The sequence below is a fragment of the Akebia trifoliata genome, chromosome 2, assembly GCF_017979445.1.
Source record: "Akebia trifoliata isolate Shusen 1 chromosome 2, ASM1797944v1, whole genome shotgun sequence".
Lineage (NCBI taxonomy): Eukaryota > Viridiplantae > Streptophyta > Magnoliopsida > Ranunculales > Lardizabalaceae > Akebia > Akebia trifoliata.
Genome location: NC_141376.1, coordinates 914,706 through 940,632, shown reverse-complemented (window position 1 = coordinate 940,632; position 25,927 = coordinate 914,706). Strand labels below are relative to the sequence as shown.

At 35.1% G+C, this 25,927-nt stretch overlaps 4 protein-coding genes across 5 annotated transcripts; 2 read left to right on the top strand and 2 right to left on the bottom strand.

Annotated features, from left to right (window-relative positions):
- The first annotated feature begins 3,597 nt into the window (after positions 1–3,597).
- Positions 3,598–7,082, top strand: LOC147408568 (uncharacterized). The gene is made up of 5 exons (XM_086419679.1): positions 3,598–3,758; positions 3,847–4,030; positions 5,062–5,268; positions 6,385–6,579; positions 6,667–7,082. Exons 1-5 carry the CDS (start codon positions 3,676–3,678, stop codon positions 6,799–6,801), a joined length of 804 nt encoding a protein of 267 aa, XP_086275805.1. The 5' UTR covers positions 3,598–3,675; the 3' UTR covers positions 6,802–7,082.
- A 606-nt stretch (positions 7,083–7,688) lies between these two features.
- LOC147408567 (pentatricopeptide repeat-containing protein At4g21300-like) lies at positions 7,689–10,678 on the top strand. The gene has a single exon (XM_086419654.1). It carries the CDS (start codon positions 7,868–7,870, stop codon positions 10,334–10,336), a length of 2,469 nt encoding a protein of 822 aa, XP_086275780.1. The 5' UTR covers positions 7,689–7,867; the 3' UTR covers positions 10,337–10,678.
- A 329-nt stretch (positions 10,679–11,007) lies between these two features.
- Positions 11,008–14,602, bottom strand: EMB975 (Tetratricopeptide repeat (TPR)-like superfamily protein). Its single transcript, XM_086419661.1, has one exon. It carries the CDS (start codon positions 12,679–12,681, stop codon positions 11,155–11,157), a length of 1,527 nt encoding a protein of 508 aa, XP_086275787.1. The 5' UTR covers positions 12,682–14,602; the 3' UTR covers positions 11,008–11,154.
- A 140-nt stretch (positions 14,603–14,742) lies between these two features.
- On the bottom strand, positions 14,743–20,602 carry LOC147408565 (tail-anchored protein insertion receptor WRB-like protein). Of its 2 annotated transcripts, XM_086419667.1 has the most exons (7): positions 20,377–20,602; positions 18,552–18,631; positions 17,721–17,791; positions 16,577–16,647; positions 16,411–16,492; positions 15,605–15,654; positions 14,743–15,197 (listed from the first exon to the last, which is right to left on the bottom strand). In XM_086419667.1, the coding sequence occupies exons 1-7, from the start codon at positions 20,479–20,481 to the stop codon at positions 15,126–15,128; spliced, it is 531 nt and encodes a 176-aa protein (XP_086275793.1). In that variant the 5' UTR covers positions 20,482–20,602; the 3' UTR covers positions 14,743–15,125. The 2 variants fall into 2 exon arrangements, with proteins under 2 accessions (XP_086275793.1, XP_086275800.1); XM_086419674.1 differs by lacking the exons at positions 18,552–18,631; positions 20,377–20,602 and adding an exon at positions 17,960–18,464.
- Positions 20,603–25,927: the final 5,325 nt, after the last annotated feature.

The following is a 25,927-nucleotide window of genomic DNA, read 5'->3' as shown; positions in this document are numbered from 1 at the left end:
TTCGGGTGCTTGATTGCACAGAGTAATATGTCAAAAATAGAGTTGTTTTAATTTTGACTTTTGAAAGAGTAAACCCGAGTTAAAAAGGATTATCAGTAACAAGAAATTATTTTCTCGAGTGTTTGGGTCGAATAATTTTCTCCTAAAAAAAATAGGAAAATATTGTCTACGACAATATTCAATCGTGCACCAGCAACCAGTTGCTCAAAAAACCTATTTCTAGTTTCTACGACAATATTCCCATGAACTCATGCAAACCTAGATATATTATTGAAAATTATTGTACATTAATTTTATTTTTTATTTTCAAATAAAAATATCTAATGTCCGAGCAATGTTATTTTCATCAAAAATTCAATCAAATCTAATGATTAACTATTCATAGAATCAAACACGGGGAAATGTTGGCTTATAAAAGAGATTTAGTATTGAATGACACTATATACGTACATAAGCTTCAACCAAAATTTATCTAAATATTTATTTATTTACTTACTTTTATACCCAAGTATCCCTATAGACAATAGACCGAGCGTATGTCAAAGAGGGGAGTCATATTATCACGACTCTTAAGCAGTCGCTATCAATAGCTCTTTAAAGGGGCAAGACAAGCTCGATCCAAGGAATAAATCATTAAGGAACATATATGGTTAGGTATGAGGATCATTTGTTCCTTTATCTAAGAGTCATGATTAATCGATGCTCTAAAACATAAGCGGTTGTGTGGCAAGTGCATAGAACCATATATTTTATATATATTTTTCTTCATGACACACAAAGAAAAAGATCCACGGTACTGTGCACTTTCCATGTACCGCATATGTTTTGCATGTCAGATTATCATTAGTCGTTATCTAATTACATATGCAACCCTTTTCAAAGATGACATTTTTATTTAGAGAGAATTTTAGAAACAAAAAAATCAAACCTTGAGGCGAATCATAATGTTTCTTATTCCACAAACACACCTCTAATTCACAAACCGTCCATTATGCTCGACCACATCAACATAAATTCTGTACAAATATCCACTTATTTCTACACAATGCTTTAAGAATGGGTGACTGCTTAAACAAACCTACAGAGTCGATTTGTTTGACCTGAGATACAATGCAACAGTGTCTCACAATTCTAGAGTATTGGTGGCAAAGGGATAATGCGTCGCACTAGTCGCAACCCAACTACCTCCGTACTTGTAGTATATAGTAAATGCGTTGATCGTTCTAACAATATACAAGTCTATGTTGATGGTTCTCAAATCCATAACAATATTATTGGGTCATTACCCTACCATCAATGCAACAATGAGGGTCACATGGTGATGATCAAGGACTTTACAAGGCCATTGTGTAATTGTGAAGGTTCATTCAAGGGCACAATGCTCATATTGTACTATGGTACCATGTTATAAGAGTTTACCTAGCTTAGGAGCTCTGAGCAATCCTTAACAGGCAGACCCATCCCATGATGTTTGGGATAGTTAAATCCATCTATTAGAACCACAATATTGTGAGGATGTGATCTTAGAGCTTGCTTACTCTACATATATCATTAGTATGAACTTTGCTTTATGATTTAGAATGTAACCTTACGATTTAGCCTCTCCATGTTTTAATGCTTTAGAAACATTCAAGTCTATTAATTAAGGGAAAAAGCTAGTAGATAAGGAATGTCTTAGGGTTGGAAACAAATTAGGACTCTCCATAATATATTTAGTAGGAGGCCTTGATGGATTAGGAAACCTATCATTGAAGAAGTTATTTGTTCTTATCTATAAAAGTTTGGACGACAAACTCTTAAAGACACACGAATACTAACGGCATCAACGTTAGTTGTATTTATTTTCTCCATTAATCAAAATTCTTGATTCGTCCTATTCAAGATAGATATATAAAAAAGAGAAAGTGAATCTAGAGTTTCGAATATTACATAAAGGGGATATCGTTGGATTGTGGATCTCATCGCCAGATTATTACTCTATAGCAATTAACGATGACAAAAGGTAAGTACATTTTTGAAGTTGAAATCAATAGACTATATGTAATCTTTTGAGATGATGTAGATTCTAAGATCATAATTGATTCATGAAATTCCGCAGTTAATATTGATTGAACCAAGTTAATTATAAAAAGTACAACATAGAAGTATCTACGAGTCCATTTTTTTTTTAATACTTATAGCTTTTGAGATAAAGAATCAATGAAGACCTTTCTTGAAAATTGATTTGGTATTGTTGCTAAGGCAAATGGCATTGGGACGTGTGTCCCTTGTCTTTCTTTATACCAAAAGAAAGCATGCAGTGAGCAAAAATCACATTTCCTATTTTACAAAGTATAAATCAAGAGTACTAAGGAAAAAAAAGTCTTATTAAACCTCATCCATCATCAAAAAGACCTTAAGATTCATAAAACAAGCCTTCGAGATTTATAACATATTTTAAGGAAAGGGTTTCTCATAAAACATTAGATTATTAAGGGTATTTATCCAATCATTGCTAAAAAACACATGTTCATCATCAAAAAAATTGCCCCAAATGATTCACCCCATCTCCATACATCATGCTTTGATAGAGGAAATCCTTCTTTCTTTGCCAAACTTCTCCCACCTCCCATTGTGGCCATCAATAAAAAGTTTGGATGTATTGACGTGCGAATAGTAAAAGAAAGGATGGCATGAGGTGGAAATGACAATGGGAGTATAGGGGTGTCATTTTTGCACATGAGCCTGGCCCCGCCGTCCCAACATTGTCAACAAAACAAAGGTTAAGCCTTATTATCAAGCTTGTAAAGGAAGGATTGGGCTCAATAATTTTCAGCCTATCAAATTCGGCTTGGGCTAGGACGAAATAGTGCTCACCCTAATATATCTTCTAAATAGTTCATGTGGTATTTTTAATTAAATGAATATTTTTTTAGTAAAAATATTATATAACTACAATCTAACTATCATCGATAATCATTATAAGTTAAATAAGACATTATTTTTAAATTTGGTTAATTAAACTCAAAAAAAAAAAAAAAACCACACACACGCAATTACTTTAAAAATACACTTTTTTAATTATAGTCATTTTATTTTCAACAAACAAGACTTAGTCGACTTAGGCCCAATAACATGACTTATCTCTGAAGAGCCCACCTCTTTAAGGTTGGGTTAGGGTTACAACAAGACCGACCTAAACCTACCCATTAACAACCCTAAGTTAAAATTAAGAGTAAGACACTCGTGACAAGAGAAGACAATTAAATATGAGGTAGGATTGAAAATTGAATTTTAGGATAGGACAAAAGAATTCCATTTCTTTACTATTATAATGAGAGAAGTCTTAGTACAGGTGGCTCCACACCCAAAATTGGAATCTCACGTCGTTTTGTTATTCATTTTTTTAAGGGTATAGATAATTGACTGAAATAGTTACAAAATTGAATTTATTGTCAGGTTTTCATAAATTCTCACAAGTCTGACGTGAAAATGTATACATTACCCTAGATGGTTTTTACTCGTATTACAAGGAAATACATCTATGGTTATGTACACATCCCACGTCAGATTTGTGAGAATCGCAGTAAACGCCGTGTGTCATTCCAGCATTTTGCTTATAAAAAAAAAGCTAAACGGGTCTCAAATTTGCAAGCCAAAGATCTTTCTTGAGGTTTTTTTTTTTTGACAACAAAAATGTGTATAGCTGGGTTTGTTTGGCAAGCTCATCAACAATATCCATTTATTCTCTTATTCAACAGAGATGAATTTCACAAGAGGTGAATTGGATTCTTCTATTATTATTATTTTTATGAGTTTCTTTGCTGGTTTTTATTAATTTAGTTTGTAAAAATGGTGTTTTTGAAGACCAACTAAGCCAATATCATGGTGGGAAGGTAATGAAATATTGGGTGGAAAAGATGGGCTTGCAGGAGGGACATGGTTTGGTTGTAATGGAGCAGGAAGAGTGGCCTTTCTTACAAATGTAATAGAGCCTTTACCGTACCCTCCAGCGAAGAGCAGAGGAGACCTAACTGTGCGTTTCTTGGAGGTGCAGTTTAATACAAATTTCAGAACCAACACCCACACTATATGTTTGTTTTAATCTCTCTTAGAGCATCTCATTAATGGTTTTGGTTAGTTTCATTTTATTTTAGTTATACCCATTAGTCTTTTTCTTTGATTTAATCATCACCTAACTGATTTGGTTGCATTTGGTATGATTTAGCTACAAACCCTTGATTTCAATTTACTTGTTTTACTGATTTGATGTACACAATTTCACTATGACCAAAAAACCCTTGGTTCTTTTGGGTCTTCCAATAGCTCTTGTAGGACTTTCACCTTGAATATTTCTTCTAATTGGAGCCGTAATCAACCTCTATTGAACATGCTCAGATCATCTCGCTTGACTTTCTCTTAGTGTTTTTTTTTTGAATAGTATAATATATTGATAAATGAGGGAAAACAAAGTATAAGGAGGCCGAAGCCTCACAAAGAGCAGAAAAGCGAAAGAAAACTAAAACATCAATGATTACAAAGAGAATTCCATCTAAAAACAAAGTCATCGAAGGTAAGCCCCGTGAACTCTACATACTGTTTTGACCAAAGGTACACTTTCTCTTAGTTTTTCGCCTATTGGAGCTACTTGTACATTTTCATGAATACTTTTGTTTCTAATTTTTTCTTTTTTGGTCTTTCCACTCATCCATCTCAATGTCCTCATCACTGCATTCGCTTGTTTTTCAGTACCCATGATCCTTTTTAAATTATGAGATGCTCGTTTCCCCTTGGTCTTTGATTTTTTCCATACTCAGTGACAGTTGGTTTGATTTGGTCATGACCCACTATTATTATTTGGATCAATTATACCTTAAGTAATCTTATTTGATTTAATCAATGTATTTCTCTTTGTAATATGAACTCCATATCTTTTTTTCAATTTTTTTCTTCAAATTGGATGAAATGCCATCCTTGTTTTTCTGGATTGGAGGTGAACATGCTTTTATTGTTCATCACTTAAGCTACTGAACTATCCCATAGTTTTTTAACCTTAATGATTTCTGGTGTCAATGGTCACAGAGCAAGAAGAGTCCTATTGAATTTGCACAGGAAGTGACGAAGGAGGCAGATCAGTATAATGGGTTTAACCTAATATTAACCGATCTTTGTTCCAAAACCATGGTTTATCTCTCCAACAGGCCGGAAGGGGAGCCAGCTACCGTTCAAGAGGTTTCGCCAGGCATTCATGTGCTCTCAAATGGAAGTTTGGATTCCCCCTGGCCTAAGGTAAGAAAGCACATTTTCTTGGTTCCACGAAAAATTAGTACCTGGATTTCAGAAAATTTGTTGTTAATTCTGTTGCAAAACTTGTAAGCAAAGAGACTTTTCTTCTACTTTATGAAAAATCTGTTGAATTTGAATTTCCCACTCATCATGTTTGTTGGCTCAGTGTAATGATGTGGTTCTCCGGACTAGTTTGCTAGGCCAGTTATCTATGCCTCCTCCTTTGGATTGGGTAGGGTGATAAACCTTGGTTCAATGGGTTTCTTGGGTCAACTATTTCATTCTCCTTTTAGATGCTTTCCAGGATGCCACATTACAGGATAGTGAGCAATGACATATTTTAGCACCCAAGGTAGGCATATTTGAAAACTATACACAAATTGCCCTTCAAGGAGTACAACTTTGTTCTTGTCAATAAAGATTTCCAAATCTAAAACTTTGGTCAGTTGCAGTGGATGGCAGTATCACCATCTAATTTCAGTATCACTGTTTTCCAAGCCACCTTGATAAGTTTGAAATATGCGAATTTGTTGGATTTTTATAGAACAAATAATAGGGGCAGGCTGTCTGGTTCAAATAGTCAGGAACATTGTCAATTTTTTAAACCTTGCTAATGAGTTTCACTTATCATTCATGAATTACTGAGAAAATTATAGTTTTAATATAAATTTCACGAAAATCATCATCAGTTTCTTTTGTATTTTTTTTTTTTTTTAATTTCTGCCAATTTTTTGTTATAAAAAAAAATAAAATGAATTATGCTTGAACTTTCCTGTCCCCAATATTTTTCACATTTGAACCTATCTTCTAGCTTTGCCAGTTCTGAGTTTTGACGAGGTTATCTTATTGGTTGCTTCCTCGAATCTATGGATATGGATCTAGGAGTTAGACTGATTCCACCACAAACCTCAAATGAACTCAAATCCACATTAATATGTTTTATCATTTTAAAACTGTATTCTTTAGTGTTATTTCCATTTTCTTTTAAGATTTTTACCACATATAAATGCTCAGATGATGTTGAGCCATATCCAAATAATTCCATTTATGTCCATCTTCCTATCCAATCTAACATTTTCAATCTGATAGTCAATTATTTTGAATCCCCTTGCTTTGCAGGCTTTGCGCTTGGGTCAGAATTTCAAGGAATTACTTGATAAATATGGTGAAGGTGAAGTCCCCTTAAATGAGATGGTTGAAGAACTGATGATGGACACAGTTAAAGCCGATGACATCACTCTACTACCCCATATCCGTCCTCTTGAGTGGGAACTTAAAGCAAGTTCCATATTTGTCGATTTTGAAACCCCATCGGTAAACTTAGTTATTTACCTGTTCTTCTAATTATCTTCTGCAAATATGGGAACTTCTTTAAAAAAATAAGTCTTCTGTGATGTATAGGGACGATATGGAACTAGAAGCTCAGCTGCGTTGTCTGTGAAAGAAAGCGGGGAAGTGAAGTTGTACGAGAAGTATCTCGAGAAGGAAAGATGGAAAGAACACACTGTGAATTATCAGATTGACAAGATAAAATAGAGAGAAATGGCAATTTCAATATATGTGCTTGTTGACAAAGTGATTGGCATTCTCGAGTTCGACTACACACTGTTATGCGTTAGTTTTAAATTTATTAAAGTTTTAGCAGTTTTAACTCTTTGTTCTTTCTTTCTTTCTTTTGGTTTGATCATCTCGATCAGGCCCTCTTTAATAAAGTTTCTTTATTTGTAAAATAAAATGGGATTAGAGAGTATGTTTTGTTCTGTCTACTCTATGTTATCTGTTAAATGGAAAATAATATATTTTCTTCTGTTTAGTCATTGTTATCTGTTTGATGGAAAAATAGCATGGATTATGTGCTTCATTAGGATATGGACAATGATGATCTTTTCTAAATTATGATTCTTAATTTTAATAGCTAGGAAGAAAGATCATCCAAATTCAAGTACCCTTTGTGTGTTGTAGCTAATTCTTGCTCTTGATCAATCAAGAGAAAAAGCAATAATTGACCCCTCTGACACACGCCCCCATCACAGAACCGTAGATCATTTGTCTCGGGATACATTAGAAAAAGATTTATGATTATGCATATCTCGAGGCAAATGATCTACGGTTCTGTGATGGGGGCATGTGTTATAAGAGAGGCGTCAGAAAATCATTAACACTTAAAAGAAGGGTAATTTCGATATACTACTTATAGCCAAAATCCCTTTTAAGTCCTCTGTGTGCAACCTTGGATTTGGTAACAAGATCAACACTTATTCTCGATTTCTTCGGCTTCTAAATCAATGAGGAAATTAAATAAATAAATAATAATTCTGAGTGACTTTGCCAACTAAATTGTAGGTTGACAATTTTATTATTATTTTGTTTTTTTGGGTTGTGGTGGAGGGGGGTGGGTGGGGGTGTTCATCATGATTACTCTATGGCACTTCAGTCATTTTCTTAGTCTTCCAACGAAAACCATGGTCAAGAGGTGTTTCAAGAAGAGTACCAGAAAACTTGAATTTAGAACAAAAACGACGCTCAAGTAAAGATAAATTTGTTCATACTTCCCCATTGTGGTTTAAGTTCCTGTTGGGGCAGGATGACATCATAGTCGTCCATGAGAATGATCCTTCGCTCTATCATTGGCTCCTGTTACCGGTCACATCATAATAACGCTAGGACCGAGTGTACCAAATTACCTGAATCAATCTCATTGTTACTCCAAAAGCACTCGAAATCCAAATCAATTAGAAAATGCAAACAAATCCATGCAAAGCTGATCGTCTCAAACACTATTGCAGACATCTACACAACAAACACTCTCTTAAACTTCTATTCAAAGTGCTCAGATTCATATCATGCACACCTCTTATTCGATCAAACCTCACATAAGAACATTGTGACATGGACGTCCATGATTTCTTCTTATGTTCATCATGGGTTCTTCGAGACATCCCTCCAACTGTTCAAAGAAATGCTTCAATCAGGTGAGAACCCAAACCAATTCACTCTCTCTGTAGCAGTTCGGGCTTGTATTCATCTCAACTTTCTCGAATTGGGTCTACAAATTCATGGATTGAGTATCAGTTTTGGGTTCGAGAGAGATGAATTTGCGGGTTGTTCGTTAGTTGACATGTACTTTAAAATTGGTGGGAGTCTCGACGATGCTTGTTGCATCTTTAAATGGTTGTATTACAGAGATTCTGTTTCATGGAACGTTATGATTTCTGGGTTTGCTCAAATTGGCAATTATGGTGAAGTTTTGAGATTGTTTTCAGAGATGCGGGTTGTTGACGGATTGAGTCCTAATGATTTTACATTTACAAGTTTGCTAAAATGCTGTTGTTGTTTAACAGAGGTGGAGCAAATTCATGGACTTGTTTTGAAGTCTGGAATTGAAATTGATGTTGTTGTGGGCAGTGCTCTTATTGATTTGTATGGGAAGTGTAGGAGTGTGAATTCGTGTCGAAAATTTCTCGAATCCATGGAAATAAAAGATAGTTTCACTTGGAGTTCGATAATTTCTAGTTACTCGAGATATGGTGATGGAGATGAAGCGGTGATTTTGTTTCGAGATATGTGTCGACAAGGTGTGAAACCTGATCAACATGCCTTGTCAAGTGCGATAAAAGCTTGTGTCGAGATAGGAGGAATAGAAACAGGAATTCAAGTCCATACCCTAATGATAAAAAATGGTTACCAAAGAGATTGTTTCGTTGCAAGTGTTCTCTTAATTCTTTATGCAGATTTTAACGAAATGGGCACCGCAGAAAAAGTTTTTAGACAGATTTCCGATAAAGACTTGGTCTCCTGGAATTCTATGATCATGGGTTATGCTCAGATGGATGAGGGATCTGATCTCTCCTGCATCAAACTCTTTCGTGAACTTCGACGAACTACTACACTAAAACCTGATGGAGCCACTCTAGTTGCAGTTCTAAAATCTTGTCAAAGTAAATCGGAATTAAGCACGGGTCTTCAGATCCATACAGACATTGTGAAGTCAAGCCACAGTTTTGAAACTCCAGTTGGGAATGCAGTGATCTATATGTATTCTAAGTGTGAGGCAGTCGAAGATGCTCGTAAAGCTTTTGTTGCCATGTTTCACAAAGATGAGGTTTCATGGAGTTCCATCATAGGAAATTATGCTCAAAATGGAGTAGAATTAGAAGCTCTGAGGCTTTGCAAAGAAATGTTGGCAGATGGGATCCATTTAAGCTGTTTTAGTCTCCCTTCATGCATTTCAGCTTGCTCGGGCCTCGCAGCTATGGATTTGGGAAAACAATTCCATTCTTTCGTTATTAAATATGGTTTTCATAAAGACATCTACGTGGGGAGTTCGTTGATAAATATGTACGCCAAATGTGGAAGTATCGAAGATTCCATCAAAGCTTTCGAGGAACAAGGCAGCCCAAATGTTGTAACTTTCAATGCTTTGATCTCAGGACTTGCACAACATGGAAAAGCACGCAAGGCAATCAAGACATTCAAAGAGATGGAAAAGATGAACATAGTCCCAAACAAAATAAGCTTCTTATCTGTTTTATCGGCTTGTAGCCATGTGGGTGTTGTAGAGGAGAGTGTGTTCTTCTTTGATTTGATGCGTCAAAAGTATAGAATTGAGCCAGAATTTGAACATTATTCTTGCTTGGTTGATGTTTTCGGTCGTGCCGGGAGACTAGAGGAGGCATATCAAATTATGCAAAACAATGTGGGTGATTCGGCATGGAGGACATTGTTAAGTGCTTGTAGGAATTATGGGAATATAGAAATCGGAGAGAAATCAGCAGAAAGGGTGATGGAACTAGACCCCAATGATCACGCTTCATATGTTCTTCTCTCAAACCTTTACTCAGAGGTGGGAAGGTGGGAAGAAGCTCTGGAATTGAGGCGAAAAATGGCAGAAACGGGGGTCAAGAAGGATCCTGGAAGTAGTTGGTTGATCATCAGAGATTGGGTTCATGAGTTTATGGTGGGAGACTTTTCGCACCCTGAAATAGAAAATATTTTGAGAGAGTTAACTATATTGAATCAACAGATGAAAACTGTTGATTTGAGGCATGCTATAGTTGATGGTTTATTTTAGTAAATTTTATACACAATGGCTTGCATTGTTTGGTCAATGAGCCTCCTATTGGATGGGCTACATACCCAAAATTGTATCGGTTGGCTGTCTTAACAACCCAGACATCAAGTGTAAAGGAGAGATTGTATTGGCACACCAACATTTACTTATAAAACACCATCCTTTTGAAATTGAAGGATTGTTTAGAAGTAAAATGATGTTATGACTAAGTTATAATTAAAAGTTAGTGTGGCAAAAGAAGTTCTCATTGTAAAATGAGAAAACATTGTAAAACTTGTTCTTGTAGGTTTTTTACTGTGAGTTATAGCACTTTTTATTTTATTAAAATACCAAAGGGAAATATGAGCCGTGCTACATTGACATCCTACAACACTTCTACAGCATTGCTTGTGCAGAGAACCATCAATTTCTCAAGGAAAAGCATTTATGGCTCAGCGTGGTGCTGGGGGCAATGTTGTAATAACTCAGTTTAGCCTTCTTCAACCATTATATAAGGTACGCTGGGAAACTCACAAGCCCGTAAGTCTACCTCTCAACACGATTTCCTGTTTATAAGTATAAGCGAATAATAGATAAGAAATGTTAGATCCCACAAACTTGATCGATATCTCATGTTACCTCTATTGAAAGAAGCTCTTAATTCTTGACAAGAACAATGAATGATCCAAAAGTGAAGTTCTAAAACAAATATATTTTACACTAGAAGTTTGAACTTGTGAAGGTGAATGACAAGGAAGGCAATTAATTCCATTCTACTCAGATATGAACAAAACAAGAATCATGAGAGATGTTCATTCTACATACAATTCAAGGGGTTCTTAATAACCTAACCCAACTTTTCTATCCATATGCAGCACTAGAGAATTCATCTGTTTATCCAACTTGAATCCTGCCATCTCTACTTCCTTGCACACCTCCTTACACTTGGCCAACCTCCCTGAAGCCGCATAAATCTTGATTAGATCTCGGTATATGTCATAAGTTGGAGCGAAACCAGCCTCCTTGAGCCTAGAAAAATATCTTACAGTTCTCGGGAGATCATTCAATACAACAAGTAGCTTTATCACCACACGATACGCCGGAAGATCAAGGAGATAGTTTGATCCCTCCATTTCCCAAACCACAGCCAATGCTTCCCTGTATTTCTTCTCAGTGTATCGGCTGTGAATCAAAGAAGTGTACATAACCACACTTGGGTCACGTCCGGAGTCCTTAAACCAATTAAAGAGACTCTCCACAATCTCAAATTTTCCAACCCTTATACATACTTTCATGACTGCTGTACAATCCTGCTGGTCCAATTTCAAGTCATCTCTCTCTCCAAGTTCATCCAATAAAGCCAATACCAGCTTGTATTTGTCAGGGTTTTTCCCGAGCTCTAGTATCAGTTTGGCGTGAATGCTGGGGTGCAACATTCTATTAGCGTCCTTGGCAGCCAAGAGAAGCTTTCGAGCAAGATTCAAACTACCTCCTCTAATGAATCCTCTTGCTAATGCCTCGATCACACTCCGACTGGCTGAATTAGTGAACTCCCCCAAGTCGAATGGCATTTTCAATCCTCGTGTTCTCGCTAAAATCTCAACAGTTGAAGCAAGGATACGATCATCAGGGAATAGTTGGGGGTGTTTCTGAGCCCAACAAAAAGTTTGCAGAGCTCTCCCAGGAAGACCCATGTGACCCAATTCTCTGATTGTTAAGGAGAGTGATCCTTTTCGGAGGAATCGCGCCCACTTGTTGAGAACTTCAGATACATCTTTCTCTGAAGGAAGGCTTCTGATCTCTCTAGCTAGTTCAATAAGGAAATCTGGGTTCTTGTATACACGCGTGCACATGGAAGATCGTGAGGAAGCCATTCTCACATGTTTCTTTGGTGTCGGAAGTCCCAAAGGTCGAAGTTTGTAAAGAAGCGAGAGCGGGAGAGGTCTCTGCCTATTCAAATTTCCAGGTTTTTGAGGAATTCTCCCTTGGAAAAGAGATGAAATTGCATCAATCTCATCCGAACTCCATTCCAAATCATCTTCTTCATCGTCTTCAACAGCATCATTATCTGATAATATAGATGTTTCATTAGAATCTGAATCAATTTGAAATGGTTCTGTGCTAACGTTGTTTTTCTTTAAGAATAAATCAATCCTAGGATCTGGAGGAACCTTTGGACGACGCGGGTATCGGAGGTTCTTGGGTACTTTGCGATGGGAAGATGCCTTTTTCGATCCAGCCATGGCTATAATCTTGATGGGATTGAACAAATTACTGGTGAATTTTGACTTGCTTGACAGTTTGAACGGAGGATTGTTAATGTCTACCATTGAATATACACAGTAAGGTGAGAGCATGGAATTCATGTCCTGGAAAGAACTTGTATGTGATTATTATGTATTATTGAGATTGAGTGGGAAACCAAAAATGGGTCTCAAGGAAACAAGTTATAGAGGAATTTTAACAAACATTTGGACTGCCATTCAAACAGAAAGACCCTCAAATACATACTCTCTACAACCCCAATGTTAATGTATGTTTTTCTCTCACTCGTAACGTCGTACTTAAATGTGTACTGACTCAGCATCTAATATGTTGTGGATCCTTTTTCCACTTGGAGCTGTGGAGTCTACTGACTTCTGATTTTTCGGCATTGTAGGGCCGTAAAAGAAGAGTAGGGGTAGATGCACAGCACAACAGAAGAGAAAAACAGAGAAAGATTTTATTGGCACTCCAACATTTACTTAAAACACACCAATCTATATAAAAATAAATGGGTGAATCTCCATTTCGTGCCCTCAATATGACGAAATTCCGAATTTGGTACATTGGTCATTTTAATTCCCAAAACATGCTTTCAGTGAATTCGTCACTTTTAATATCAACGAATTTATAGGTAAAATACTAGTCAATGACACATTCATTGGAAAACACATGTTTTGGGAATTAAGATGAATAAAATATCAAAATCAGCATTTTGACATAAGTTGTGGACGTTTTGAGAAAAAATCCAAAATAAATTCTTTATAGATTGATTTGTTACACGTAAATGTTGGTGTGTTAATAGAGTTTTAGAAGGAAAAAATAAAGAATAAAAAAGAGATTTTTTGCTCATATAAAAGCCGAGTGGATGTTCCTCAAACCAATGTTAGGATGTCATGTGTATTATAGGTATTTAAGTCATCTAGGTATTTTCGTAAATTGGGGATGCCTTCAATACACATAGAATTATCAGATTTGACTTTTCGATGGACAAAAAATTTCTTAGAAAAAAAAACCTGCAAGGAGATGGGGGAACCAATTGGTCTGTCTATGATCCATATCCATTTTGGTATCTATATATACACATTCATTAGTTAATGTTTTATCAACCCACAACCTGTTTTAATGAATTTTAATTTGGTAATCCGATTAGCTCAAGCATGGAAAAATGTCACTGCAGTTCCGAAACCATCTATTTCAATCCTGATCAATCTGCCCAACACACTCCACACTTCTTTAAGTAATGGCCAATACAACCAAAACAAAGTATTTAATTATGGAAAATCATGTTTTCTTTAAAAAATATAATTATCCACTCAACCGTTGAGGCAAATTTGGTCATGATTGGTGTCGAGGGTAAAATCAATAACTCATCCAAACCTTGCACATGTTACAAAATAACAAGAATTGGAAGGTATATGAGATCTTGACGGATAAGTGGTACATGGGATGAGCCAATAGCCCAACTTGGCCTAACAGAAGAGTAGTGCACGGATCCAAATCTGCCCTGACTAGCAGGGCAAACTAAATCTGAGTTTATGCAATTCTTTACCTCGCCCACCAAGATCCGAAATTTTGGGAAGAATCCCTTGATTCATGAAAAGGTTAGGGAAGGTTCCATTCCATTTACGGAATAAGATCCCCATGATCGTGGGATCTTACAAGATCATATCCCGAATATGGGAGAAACCCTAATCTTGGGGGTGGCATATATAATAGAGGTGGATTGAAGAGAAAGGTATCTTTTTTAGATCTCTGGCGATTAGGAAAGAGAGAGAGGAACAACATCTTTTTGAAAATTTTAACTTGATCATGGGAAAATCATGGGCAGGTATCACACCAGTGATGGCAGGACAGAAGAGCATCTTTGAAGAAGCAACAGCAAAGTACATCGAGGTAAGCTTAAATTTGCTTCTACAATTGGTATTTCACACACAGCCAACATCAGACCTTTTGAGATCAAGATTTGATGAAGATGATGTTTGGTTACCAGTGGACAACCTCACCTCCTGAATCCAATCCATTATAATTTTAACTAGTTTAGAGCAAAAGAAAAATTATGTATCGATGAGCATTTATGGCCTAGACAGGAAATCATATTGTCTTCAGCAACAACGAAACAAAATATTACATTATGGTAAAAATGGATGCAAATTCTCCAGAAAGAAAAGTAATTGAGCTTTTGACTCCTAATGATCCAGTGTACCAAAGATACAATAAATAATTTGCATCTGCTGCATAGATCAGCTGATCTGAACTGTAAGTGGGGCCATTAACACACTAACTTAGACAAGGGAGAGAAGCACAAAAACTCCCATCATCCCACGTTTGATGTGTTTGAAGAAAAATTATAAAGAATATTTCTTTACAAGAGGCTCACTCCCAACTCTTGATGTTTCTTCCAAACAGGTCTCTTAATAGAACCAATGTCTAGTAAAAGAAAACACAACAAAAGAATAATATCAACAAGATTATCACCTCTTTCTTTGGTGTGCTTCCTTTGTCTTTCTGTAGGATTGCTGAAGCTAATATCGGTACAGCTCATCACCTACTTTGTGAGCTTCTGACAGATAAACTTGCCGACTCGGTTGGATATTATTAACCAAGGGATTATCCCAACCTACAGTAGCATTAGCAAAATGATCAGGAAATCATCTTTTAAGAAATAAAAAACTACTCACTTGATGTGTATCCATCTGTTTGAAAAAAAAAAAAAAATTATTTGTCCAGGTTAATGTGCCTCTTTCATTAATTATAATAACTGTTAATTGGCAAGGATCGATGGATTGGAAGACCATAATCTTCTAATCTGAGCTAAAACTTGGACGGGTGACAGATACAACAGCTAATAGTAGGGGGACTATATGTTGAGATAGTTATGGGCTACACACAATCCAAGTGATGCCTCACACCAATAGAACAATCTAGATCGATGAGTCAGCATGCCAAGTGCTAGAACTGAGATGGACAAAGAAAAACAAGATTCCATGAAAGATAAAACTTTTTTCCATTTTAATTCATATTTACCATGATGAGACCACTAGCGGGATCTACAGCTCTCCAAGACAATATCTTCCCTGTGAAAAGGCGAGAACATATTAAACCAAATTAAGATGATGTATTTCTCAAAAATCCATGTATAATTGATTTTGCATTGCAGAACCCTGGATTGAAGAAAGTTAAATTTTTACCACCGCTGCTTCAGAATACCATTATTGCCAACATGGGAATATTATCAAAGGTGGTCACATGAAGCATATACTCAAGAAGTTTATTACCTAAAACTTTTTTTACAATATTTGGCTCATGTATCAAAAAGTTATGAATGTTTCGTTCCGCCTCAGTGAATATTCCAGTTTTTTTCCTTCACTGAAACATTTCCCTCAAGACAAAATTTTGAACCTTACTTCAAACAACATTTATTTTGAGAAAAAATCCTTATTGCTAGAAAGAGAACTTTTCCTGGTGCGCATATGACGATACAAACAGGTACGAAATTATTGTTTTTCTAAGATGAAATAATCTAAATCATTTTCTGACAATCTAATACAATTATCTAAATGTCCTGAATGATGGCTTTGCTCTCCCAATGTGAGCCAACATATATTCCAACCCTTACTGATACCCCTCTAGGTCTTGTATGTCTGAACGGCCTGGTGTCATTCGGCTTAATAATATGAATAGAAAATGTTCTAAGTTCAACAAATGGAAAGATGTGGAACTGCTATTATGGATTGATAACAAACAATATTGTAAAGTTGGAATTTCCGAAAACCAAATAGGAAAGCACAGTGACCCACACTTACGGAACAGCTATGTTAAGAATACATTACCAAAGGGTTGCACGAGATGCTGAGATATGGCAGCAACCGGATCTCTCCAAAACCACAATATCAGCAGAAGATATGTGACTACCTAGTCAGTGCAAAACAGTAAAACTACTAGTTAGAACCTCAGCAGAAATGAACATGAGGACTTCTAAAGTGCAATCAATGCTACCTTTAAAATCTTCAGTGCTTTCAAATATGCCTCATATGACAAATTCTTCTTCTTATTGTACAACTCCTGACCTGAAAAATTGTGCATCTTTAAGAAGCTTCAATGCATAAGAGACAAGATGGCCTAAAAGCAACCATCAGTAATGTAGAAAACAGAAAGGCACAAAAACAAAAATATGACATGAAGTGATGAAAATGCAATCCATTGGATGGGAGAGCGGGGTTGAAGAATAAATAAATGGAACAAATACATGTTCAAATATGGCAGGGGTACAGTTGGACAAACTAAAGAGTCATAACATGTATAATTTCCCATGTTTTACAAACAATGATGTACTTTTAAATGTCTCTATCCAAATCTGTCGAGAAAAAGATGTAAATGAAAAAATAAGATCCGCCTAATAAGAGGATAAAAATAACCCTCAGCATCCATTATATCTATAGATATATTAATATAGAAGGCAAAAGAAACCTTTTTTGGTGGGTCCATGGGACTAACAAAAAAAAAATGTTATACACCCAGCCCCATTTCCCTATAAAGGCATCAAAGAAAACAGCTTTAAATTCCTTGTAAATCTTACACCAAAAAAAGGTGTTAACAACCTTAAAATTCCCATCTTACACAAATCTAACACAACCTCTATTTTCTCGTATTCCATTTCTTTGTTCTATGATTTATGAATGAAGCAAAAGCACTAAGTAATAGTCATGACATAGGGACGAAGTACATTTACTGGGGTTCTATTTTTATTGTTTATTTATGAAATAAAAGAAAGTGGGAAGAACCCCCCTCATAAAAAGGAGGATGATGAAATATTTTTAGCTGTGTAAAAGCAATTTTTGAAATGTTAGTGGAACTATCCAAATTTACAGCCTTTTGTCATTCATGACACTACTACCATAATTTTTGCAACATATGGCAATGTTGTCCTTGCAAATGGAGAAAAAAAATTTAGAGCCACTGCATGGGCTCCGGGTAAATAGGAATATATTTTCCATTACAAAGTGAGAGGAATGACATGTTTTCCTAGTATACTTAACGGCAAAATATGAAAGTAAGCCTATCAGCATTTAAAGAAACCTCAGCCCTATTTTTTGCATAAATACCCAAACAAGGTATACTACTTTGGTAAATCCATACATACTTCTTAGAAGTTCCTTCTCCTTAGCTGCTGCCATCCTTTTAAGTTTTGCAGCTTGTGCAAATGTTGATGGCCTGCCACCACAAAGAAAGCAGTGGAAGGATAAATGCCATATATTTGTACTAGGTGAATAATTGGGTAGGTTAATAGTTAAACCTTTTCATTATAGTTATGATGTTGCACGCAAGCTTGAATGGAAGTAGTCTAGACTCTAGAACATAATATAGTGCACCATGACTTACTCAATCACAAAAGTTGGACTTGGCTCAAGGAACAACATCTGAGATCTAGAGGAGTGGAGCAATGTGCCCTTCACATTCATGAGAGAAAAAAAAAACCACTAATAACTTTAATGAATCAAGTGTGCATTAATAAACTACAAAATGGTGATATTGTACTAGATTAGTATGTACACTTCCTTTTAGAGTCAAACCAACCAGTTCTAGAAATAACAAACGCGACAATTTTGTTAACTCTCTATATAGAGTAGAGACTTGTAGAAGGTTTTTTCCTTTTCTTTTTTGCTATCCAAGTAAGGGGTAGTAGTCAACAGAGGTGATGGTGGGTTCAACACGCTTTGAACCTAGACCATGGGATCAAAACTCCTCAAGCCTTGCCAAGATAGTTACTGGTACCTTCATTCTTTTAAAAGGTTGAAATTAACCATTAGTTTTTTTTTTTTGGTCCTTTCTGATAAATAATATTCAATCATGGAATGATGAAATAAAGGTTCAAGTATAATAATACTAAAGCTACTAACATAAAAAAAAACTCTGGTTAAGCATCACCAAGAGAAAATTTGAAATAAAAGCCCAATTTAAGCATTTTACCCACTTGGAAAAGGAGCTCGCCTCTTTTAACAGCTCCTTTATTTGTTGGCGCAATTGGATTTGCTCATCATTAAACAATTCTCTCTGAAAATCAAAACAAAATAATTTATAAAGTTCTCAAATGAGGAGGAGAAGATTTCCCAGTTGAAAAGAAAATGGCAAACATTTTTTTTTTTCAAATAAATCATTTAAATGGTTAAGTCGGTCTATATTTATGAATGCAATTTGATATGTTCTAATTGTGCTCCACCCATCCACAATTATTTTTAGTATGTTTAGTGTTTACAGGCATGAGCAAGTCAATTCCCCAATTTAACTTATTTGAATGCCCTAAAACTTCTTAGTTCAATGACAGGAAAGTTATTTTGATACCTAATCCAAATTCACAGTTTCACATGATATATGGTCATATTGTGCTGCATTGATAATGACATCAAGCCAGCATCTATTTTCTTCATGTTCTTCCTGAACATTATCTATCTCCCGTTCTACTTAAAATATGACCATTATAAAATAGTCAATAGAGTCTACATCCAAGACCCACAGTAGAAAAACTATTAAAAAATGAGCTTAGATCAAATTTCTTTTTTCACAGAAAAAAATTTAGCAATAGAAACTTTCTGGATATATTCTTTCCATTAGAACAAGCTTTCACAAAGTAGAAACTTCTATGGGGGGAAAAGATATTTTCCCATTGCATGCATGAAAACATTCCTTGGGCACACTTCCAAAAATATATAAGCATGTGATCGGGAACCCGATGATGTTGTATTAGATTAATGAGATTGATGACATATTGTTAGTTGATGAGACTTGAGAAACAGTCGACATAAAACTGTAACTCTAGTGTCTGGAAAGATGCTTTAGAGTCCAAGGGCTTTGAGATAAGTACAATCAAGATGAGCACATGAAGTGCAAAAAAAGAATGTTTTGCATAGAACTAGAGATGGATGGTTAATATAGAGACGTGCTTCGGTGGTGTTACATGTGTGATGTACCCCAATAAAATTAAAAGAAAAATGCATAAGAAGACGATAAAACAAGCTATGATTGTGTAGCAAAGATGATGATAATGCTGAGATGGATGAGTAACAATGAAGACCAACAACGGCCCTAATTGGAAGGATCGTGCAAGTTGAAGATTCTCAAAGAGTGAGAGCAAGACCAAAAATGACGTTGATTGAGGTAGTAACAATGGAAATCAATACAATGACATTAATGGAGGAGGCATATTTAGACAAAATTGAATGGAGGAACATGATTTGCTCATCCCACACCAATTTCTAATTTATAAGGCTTTAAAGAGTTGAGAGCAAATAGATTTCATCATATACAACGAAATTAAGTGGAAATTTCGTTTGAGTGCCTAGTTTCCAACAACAACAACATTGTTTTTTAGGGCAATGGCTTACTTCATCTAAGAAAAAGTACATGATTCTTGGACATAATTAAAAAAAAAAAAAAAAGCATGGTCTCTAAAGGAAAACTATATGCCATTAATAGCCAATTAAGTCGAATAACGCGTCATATATGACGAAATTAAGTGCAAATCTGGTTGATTGACTAGTTTCCAACAACAAAAACATTGTTTCTAGGGCAATGGCTCAATTCATATAAGAAAAGAAAAAAAACACAATTCTTCGACATAATTAAAAAAAAAATGGTCTCTAAAAGAATACTAGATGTCATTAATAACCGATTAAGCCGAATAACTTAAGAATCACCAAATCTTAACAGATTGTTCTGTATAAACGGATAAAAAACATCTGGAACTTATAATTTAAAATTTAATGTCTGAGAAAATCAATAGAAGATGGACTAATGAGTACCTTTTTCAGACGATCTAAGAACATTGGGATGTGTTGCAGAACGACGACAATGAGGAAGATCAGAGGAGCTGCTATAGAACTTCGATCCATTAAGGTTTCTTCCATGCTGCTTCGACAGAGGTGTTTTGGAGACGAATTACGCTCAAGGAGAAATCGAGCGGTAAGAAAGGTCGATCGATACGATACGCTTGCCGCGTTCGCTAGGAACCGTTGGATAGATCTGGTATAGTGCGCTGAGGCTTGAAGCGTACGATAGATAAACTGTTGGATAAATCTGATATAATGCGCTGTATGGCTAACCTAGGGCTGTCAATGAATAGGTATCTGATCGGATAGTGCTATATCCGAATTCGAATCCGGAAAAAAAATAATGATATCCAAATCCGATCGGATATCACTAACTAAGATTCGAATTCGAATTTGAAAAATATATCGAATATCCGATTCGATAAAAAATCCTACAAAAATTAGATTCGATCTATACCATAATCTTCAATCAGTAAAAAAATTCTACAAATCGATTTTATTATTATTTTTTTAATTTTAAAATCGAATAAAATGAAATTTTACTTTGAGAGAGAGATGAAGTATCTACCTAGATGCTCGTCAGTCGTAAAAGATAGTGGTCAAAACCCACCCTTACTGTTTGATTGCTGGTTCTTCTTGCATTTTAGGTTGAGAGAAGATAAAGATTTAAAAATTAAGTTTTGTTGTGTAACATGAATATATAACATACATATTTAAATCACAGCGGATGTTATTGAATCGGATTTTGCAATATTCGAATTCACATCCGAAATTCATTCGAATCTTAAATAACATTCGGATTCGAATTTGATATCCGAAAATTTTGAATAATATCTAATTTTTTTAATCGAATTTGAATTTTCAAATATCCATTGACAAGCCTAGATTACCTATTTTTCTCCATGCAACCATACCACACGTGTTTAAGTGTCTGGGTTTGTTTGATGGAATGACAGAAAATTTGTTTTGGATACATTTTCCTTGCGTAATCATATGTAACCTGGATGAGACTTGTTCAATTGGATTGATCCCATGTTAAAGTAGAGCTTCTATTGCCACTCCAATTCTTTGTATAACACACCAAGATATATTTAAATATATCAATGATTTTCTGACATATGCCTCCATCATAGAACCGTACATCATTTGCCTTGGGATACATAAGAAAAATATTTTCACGACTCATTTAAATATGGCGAATCTCCAAATCATACACTTAATATGTCAAAATCTGGTTTCAGTACATTGTTCATTTTAATTATTAAAACATGCATGCAATATACTATTCACTTTTTACTCGTAAGTTTATCACTTTTAAACTTACACGTTCCTAGATTGGTAAAAGTGAACAATGTGCCGTGTGCTCGTTTTTGTAAATAAATTGAACAATGTATCATAATTAGAACAAAAACCGTGCATGTTTTCATAAATATCTATATTTAAATATGGTTTTCAGGTGCAAAGATCAATTTTTTATTGTTATTGACAAGTCTCTCTCTTTCTATTCTTTCTTATTATTCGAAGTGGTTCTTGGATTTGGATTTCTACTTAGGATGGAATAAAATTCTAAAAAATTTACTTGTGAGGGTGAGAGAAATTGATGAATAACTTGAAGATTGGTTGCTAATCAGTTTGCACTTGGAATTTCTCCTTTGTTTGCAATTGGTGTGCTATAAACGAGTTGATAAATTATGTACTTTAAAAATCAATGATATTGTATTGATATCAGAACTTTATATGAATTTATCGAAATCAAAGTTGGATTATCTTTTGGCGATATTAGCTCGTGAATGCAATGGACTACCTCGCGATTGACATGCACACTGAAAATCAGCTTGATTGGCTATTTTCATTGGCTTGATTCGAGTTGTTTTGTGAGTGATTTTTATTAATGGGGTCTTGACATCTTTGGGGTCCTCAAATCCAATGGCTAGGTTTCACCAAATAGCACATTTATAATGAATTTGTTGCCCAATGATATTGGCAAACATTGATGACTAAAGTCAGTCTAATCGTGGAGACAGTGCTCTATGGTATTTTAGGACGTCGGTATCAAACTTACAATATCGAGTAAATGACATACCTCGGGTAATGTTTGTACTAAAAAGGGAGCAATCTAAATCACATGCTCTTGTTTATTGTAAATAAGACATAATATGAATAAAAATATAATCCAGACCGCAGAGCCAAGATTTTATCTATGCGAGGGCGAGTAAGGCCCTTATGAATGAGATATGTGTATCATGGGATCTTAGGTTAGAAGAAGACTGAATAATTAGGAGATTGGAGATGTAACGGCTCTCATTAACTTGCCTGTTTCAATAAGATCTTTTTTAGAAATGGTGGATCGTCGGATTTGGAAAGGCAATCGTGATGGGAGCTCCTCTGTTAAATATTTTCATTCTCTACTAGAAGAAAATCAAGATCCTTATTTTCCTACTTCCCTTATTTGGTCTCCGAAAATCTATTTTTTTTTTGTTAACAACTTTGAATAAATTTCTTACGATTGATCTCTTAAGACGTAAGAGTTTTTTTCATTATTGATATATTGTTGTTTGTGTAGAGCGAGTGGAGAGTTGGTGGACCATCTTCTTATTCATTGTGAGGTGGCCTGTGATGTGTGGTCTTACTTCTTTTTTTCTCTCTTTTTAAAGTATATTGGTATTAGGCTCAATCAATTATTTCTCTATTGTTTGGTAAGAAGTCACATCTTCTGATAGGTTGGAGATTATTGCCATTTGCAATTTGTTGGGCTTGTGGAAAGAGAGGAACGGGCACACGTTTGATGGGAAAGAAAGTTCTATGTAAGAGTTAATTTTCAACATTTTTGGTTTGTTGTTCTCTTGGTGTAAGCAGTATAAAGATTTTAAGTGGTTATTTTTTTGAAGATTTTTTATTTAGGTGGGATATTGTTAGTAGTTAGAGTTTGTAGTTTGTTTGCTTTGAGAACTTATTGTCCTCTTATCAATAAAAATTCACTTATCCAAAAAACAAAGAATAAAAAAAATCTTACAATTTTTAAAATTCTTGCGGAGATAAGTGCTCTCATTGTAAATCTGCTACTGCTGATGATCTAGGCTCTTTTGTGTGTTCATTAAGGTTATTTATCTAACAAATTTGTCAAGTGGTGGGAATGAAATATATTAACTGTCAAAATTGAAGAGGGAATTGTTCTAATTTCCACATGAAATAGATTTCTCTAGCTCATTCCATGGGATTAGTAGTTCTAAACAATATGCTCAAGCCTTTGTCATCTGACTTCATTTGTGAATGCTTGCAATAATATGAAAATTTTGCTCACTTGGGAGCCCTTTGATTATGTTCAAATTGTGGACAAGGTTGACCCAAGTAAGGTGGGTAGCCTGAAAAAAGAGACAAGATAAAATTTTAAACTATTGTGTCTATTTTGAAATGAATTTGTAAGGAAAAACATAAGTCAAGTCTTAATGAAAATTGACAATATCTTATGATAGGAGCATGAAATTCTATATCAAAATCTCACTTGAAGAGCTTATATTGTTCTTTATGGGACGAACTATAATTCCCATTAAATGGTAGAAATTGAAATTAGATGTGTAAATAGAAGTATGGAGTATGGAAGTTGTTGTTGGGGGCAATTATACCCCACAGTGTCACACTCCCCCTTTTAACTTTCCATCTTTGCCCAACAAAACTCTTGAGTGATGTGAAATCTTTAGGAATCATGAGTAGACTCCCTTATATTTTCATGTAATATGGAAATATTACATGAAACTCGTATGAACAAGGGAGAACCACCAGATTGTCATAGTGTAGACAACGAACCTTTTTTCCATGTAGTCAAAATGCAACCAAACTACGTACCATTATTTACCTCTCAAGCAAGGTTTTTATGTTACCACAAAAACAAAAACAAAAAAATCATGGATGGACTCATGCTGGCATTGGTCTTGTACTTCGGGAGTGAAGTGTGCTTAAGTGAGAGATGAAGGTGGCAAGGAGAGATAACAAGAATAAGAATGATAGAGGGGTAGGGGGGAGAGAGAGCACTATCACCATATGTTACCTAGTTCTTGGTTTGCTCCGTTCGAATTCAGATGTGACTTGTGGTACGCCACTCATCAGTGAACTGGTTCGTAGGGGTAGATAGAGATAGTTCTTTTCTTGGTTCACTTTGATTCCATAGTTTGGTTCACTTGCGCATATACATAATTCAAGTATAAACGTACAAGTACAATTATAGTGTAGAAAAATTTTAAGTTGATAAAAAACAAATTAATATAATAATCCAAATTCCAAATATAAACAATGAAAATATACAATAAATTGGTTTTGTTTAACGAACCATTAAAAAAATGTTGTGAACCGACATACTTTGGTTAGTTGAGCCCAATTAAAAATTGATGGGTTCATGGTTCGCTTGATTTTACAAACCCAATCTGAAATGTACCACAAACTGGTTTGGATACTTTTTTGATTTAGACTAGTACACATGATAGTTATCACCAACACTCACAATCACTGCTCGTCGTCATAAATGTTTAAAAGAGAAAATGATTTAAAAAGAGCACCATCATCAATGGTCGCAAAATCACTTAGGTTAGTCTTAAGGATAAAATCAAGGGTGGATTTACAATGGGGGTACTTGCCCTCACGTAATTTTCAAAGTCTATAAGAGATTATAACTTATGACTTATTTCAACGGGTAAAAAAATCAGCCACTACTGCCTCAATAATCAATTTTTTTTACTTTTATTTGCCCTCACAAAGTTTTTCCACTCTCAAGTTGCCCCCACAAAATTTTCCCACTCTTAAATTATCCCCATGTGGGCAAAATCCCAGCTCCGCCCTTGACCTCTATCGTGCTTATTTCATTTGAAGTCTCGAAAATTCTAAAATTATTGGGTGTACTTACTGAGGGATGCCATATAAGTTATTGCGTTACAAGAACAATTGGCAAAACCAAACTGAGCCAATGGTTAGGTAGGATTCAATCAAATCTTGTAATAAAACGAGTTTGCTAGTAAACCATCGATGATTGAGTATCATCCTTTCATGAACGATTAAATAAAGATAGCTTAGGAAGAGTGTATACATATTTTTTAAGTTTATATATTATTATTATTATAGATGTCAATGGATACCAAATTCCCCAATGTACCCGAAGCTGATTAGTCGACTTTGGGTTTACCATCACAGGCCCAATCATTTTAGGATCCGCTTATGGGTAGCCATCTTAAGGATCTAATAAGAATCAAGTCTCTTGGGATATCTAACTAATAAATATATTTTATTTACGACATTTATAATTAAATTAGTAACCTGGGTAGATACTAACAAAGAAACATATCGAAGAAAATATAAAGAAAATGTGAAATAATTAGTTTTTACATTTTTTTTTCCTCTCACTGAATATCTATTCATTTTCCGCATTCTACAAAATTTCAACAAGAAAAAAAATACTTCAAAGCATAATTTTATAAGATTTTATTCTAAAAGATTGGATTTGCTTGAATAATTCATTGTTGATCTTAATTCTTGATTA

Bases quoted from the DNA above. Each gene is read 5' to 3' on its own strand.
- LOC147408568 (XM_086419679.1), top strand. From the start codon at position 3,676: ATGTGTATAGCTGGGTTTGTTTGGCAAGCTCATCAACAATATCCATTT. The intron at 5,269-6,384 runs GTAAGAAAGCAC...CTTGCTTTGCAG, and splicing joins TGGATTCCCCCTGGCCTAAG to GCTTTGCGCTTGGGTCAGAA. The intron at 6,580-6,666 runs GTAAACTTAGTT...TGTGATGTATAG, and splicing joins TCGATTTTGAAACCCCATCG to GGACGATATGGAACTAGAAG.
- LOC147408567 (XM_086419654.1), top strand. From the start codon at position 7,868: ATGAGAATGATCCTTCGCTCTATCATTGGCTCCTGTTACCGGTCACAT.
- EMB975 (XM_086419661.1), bottom strand. From the start codon at position 12,681: ATGAATTCCATGCTCTCACCTTACTGTGTATATTCAATGGTAGACATT.
- LOC147408565 (XM_086419667.1), bottom strand. From the start codon at position 20,481: ATGGAAGAAACCTTAATGGATCGAAGTTCTATAGCAGCTCCTCTGATC. The intron at 17,792-18,551 runs GTGGGTAAAATG...TTGTGGTGGCAG, and splicing joins GAGGCGAGCTCCTTTTCCAA to GCCATCAACATTTGCACAAG. The intron at 16,648-17,720 runs GTATGTATGGAT...ACAATTTTTCAG, and splicing joins GGAGAAGGAACTTCTAAGAA to GTCAGGAGTTGTACAATAAG.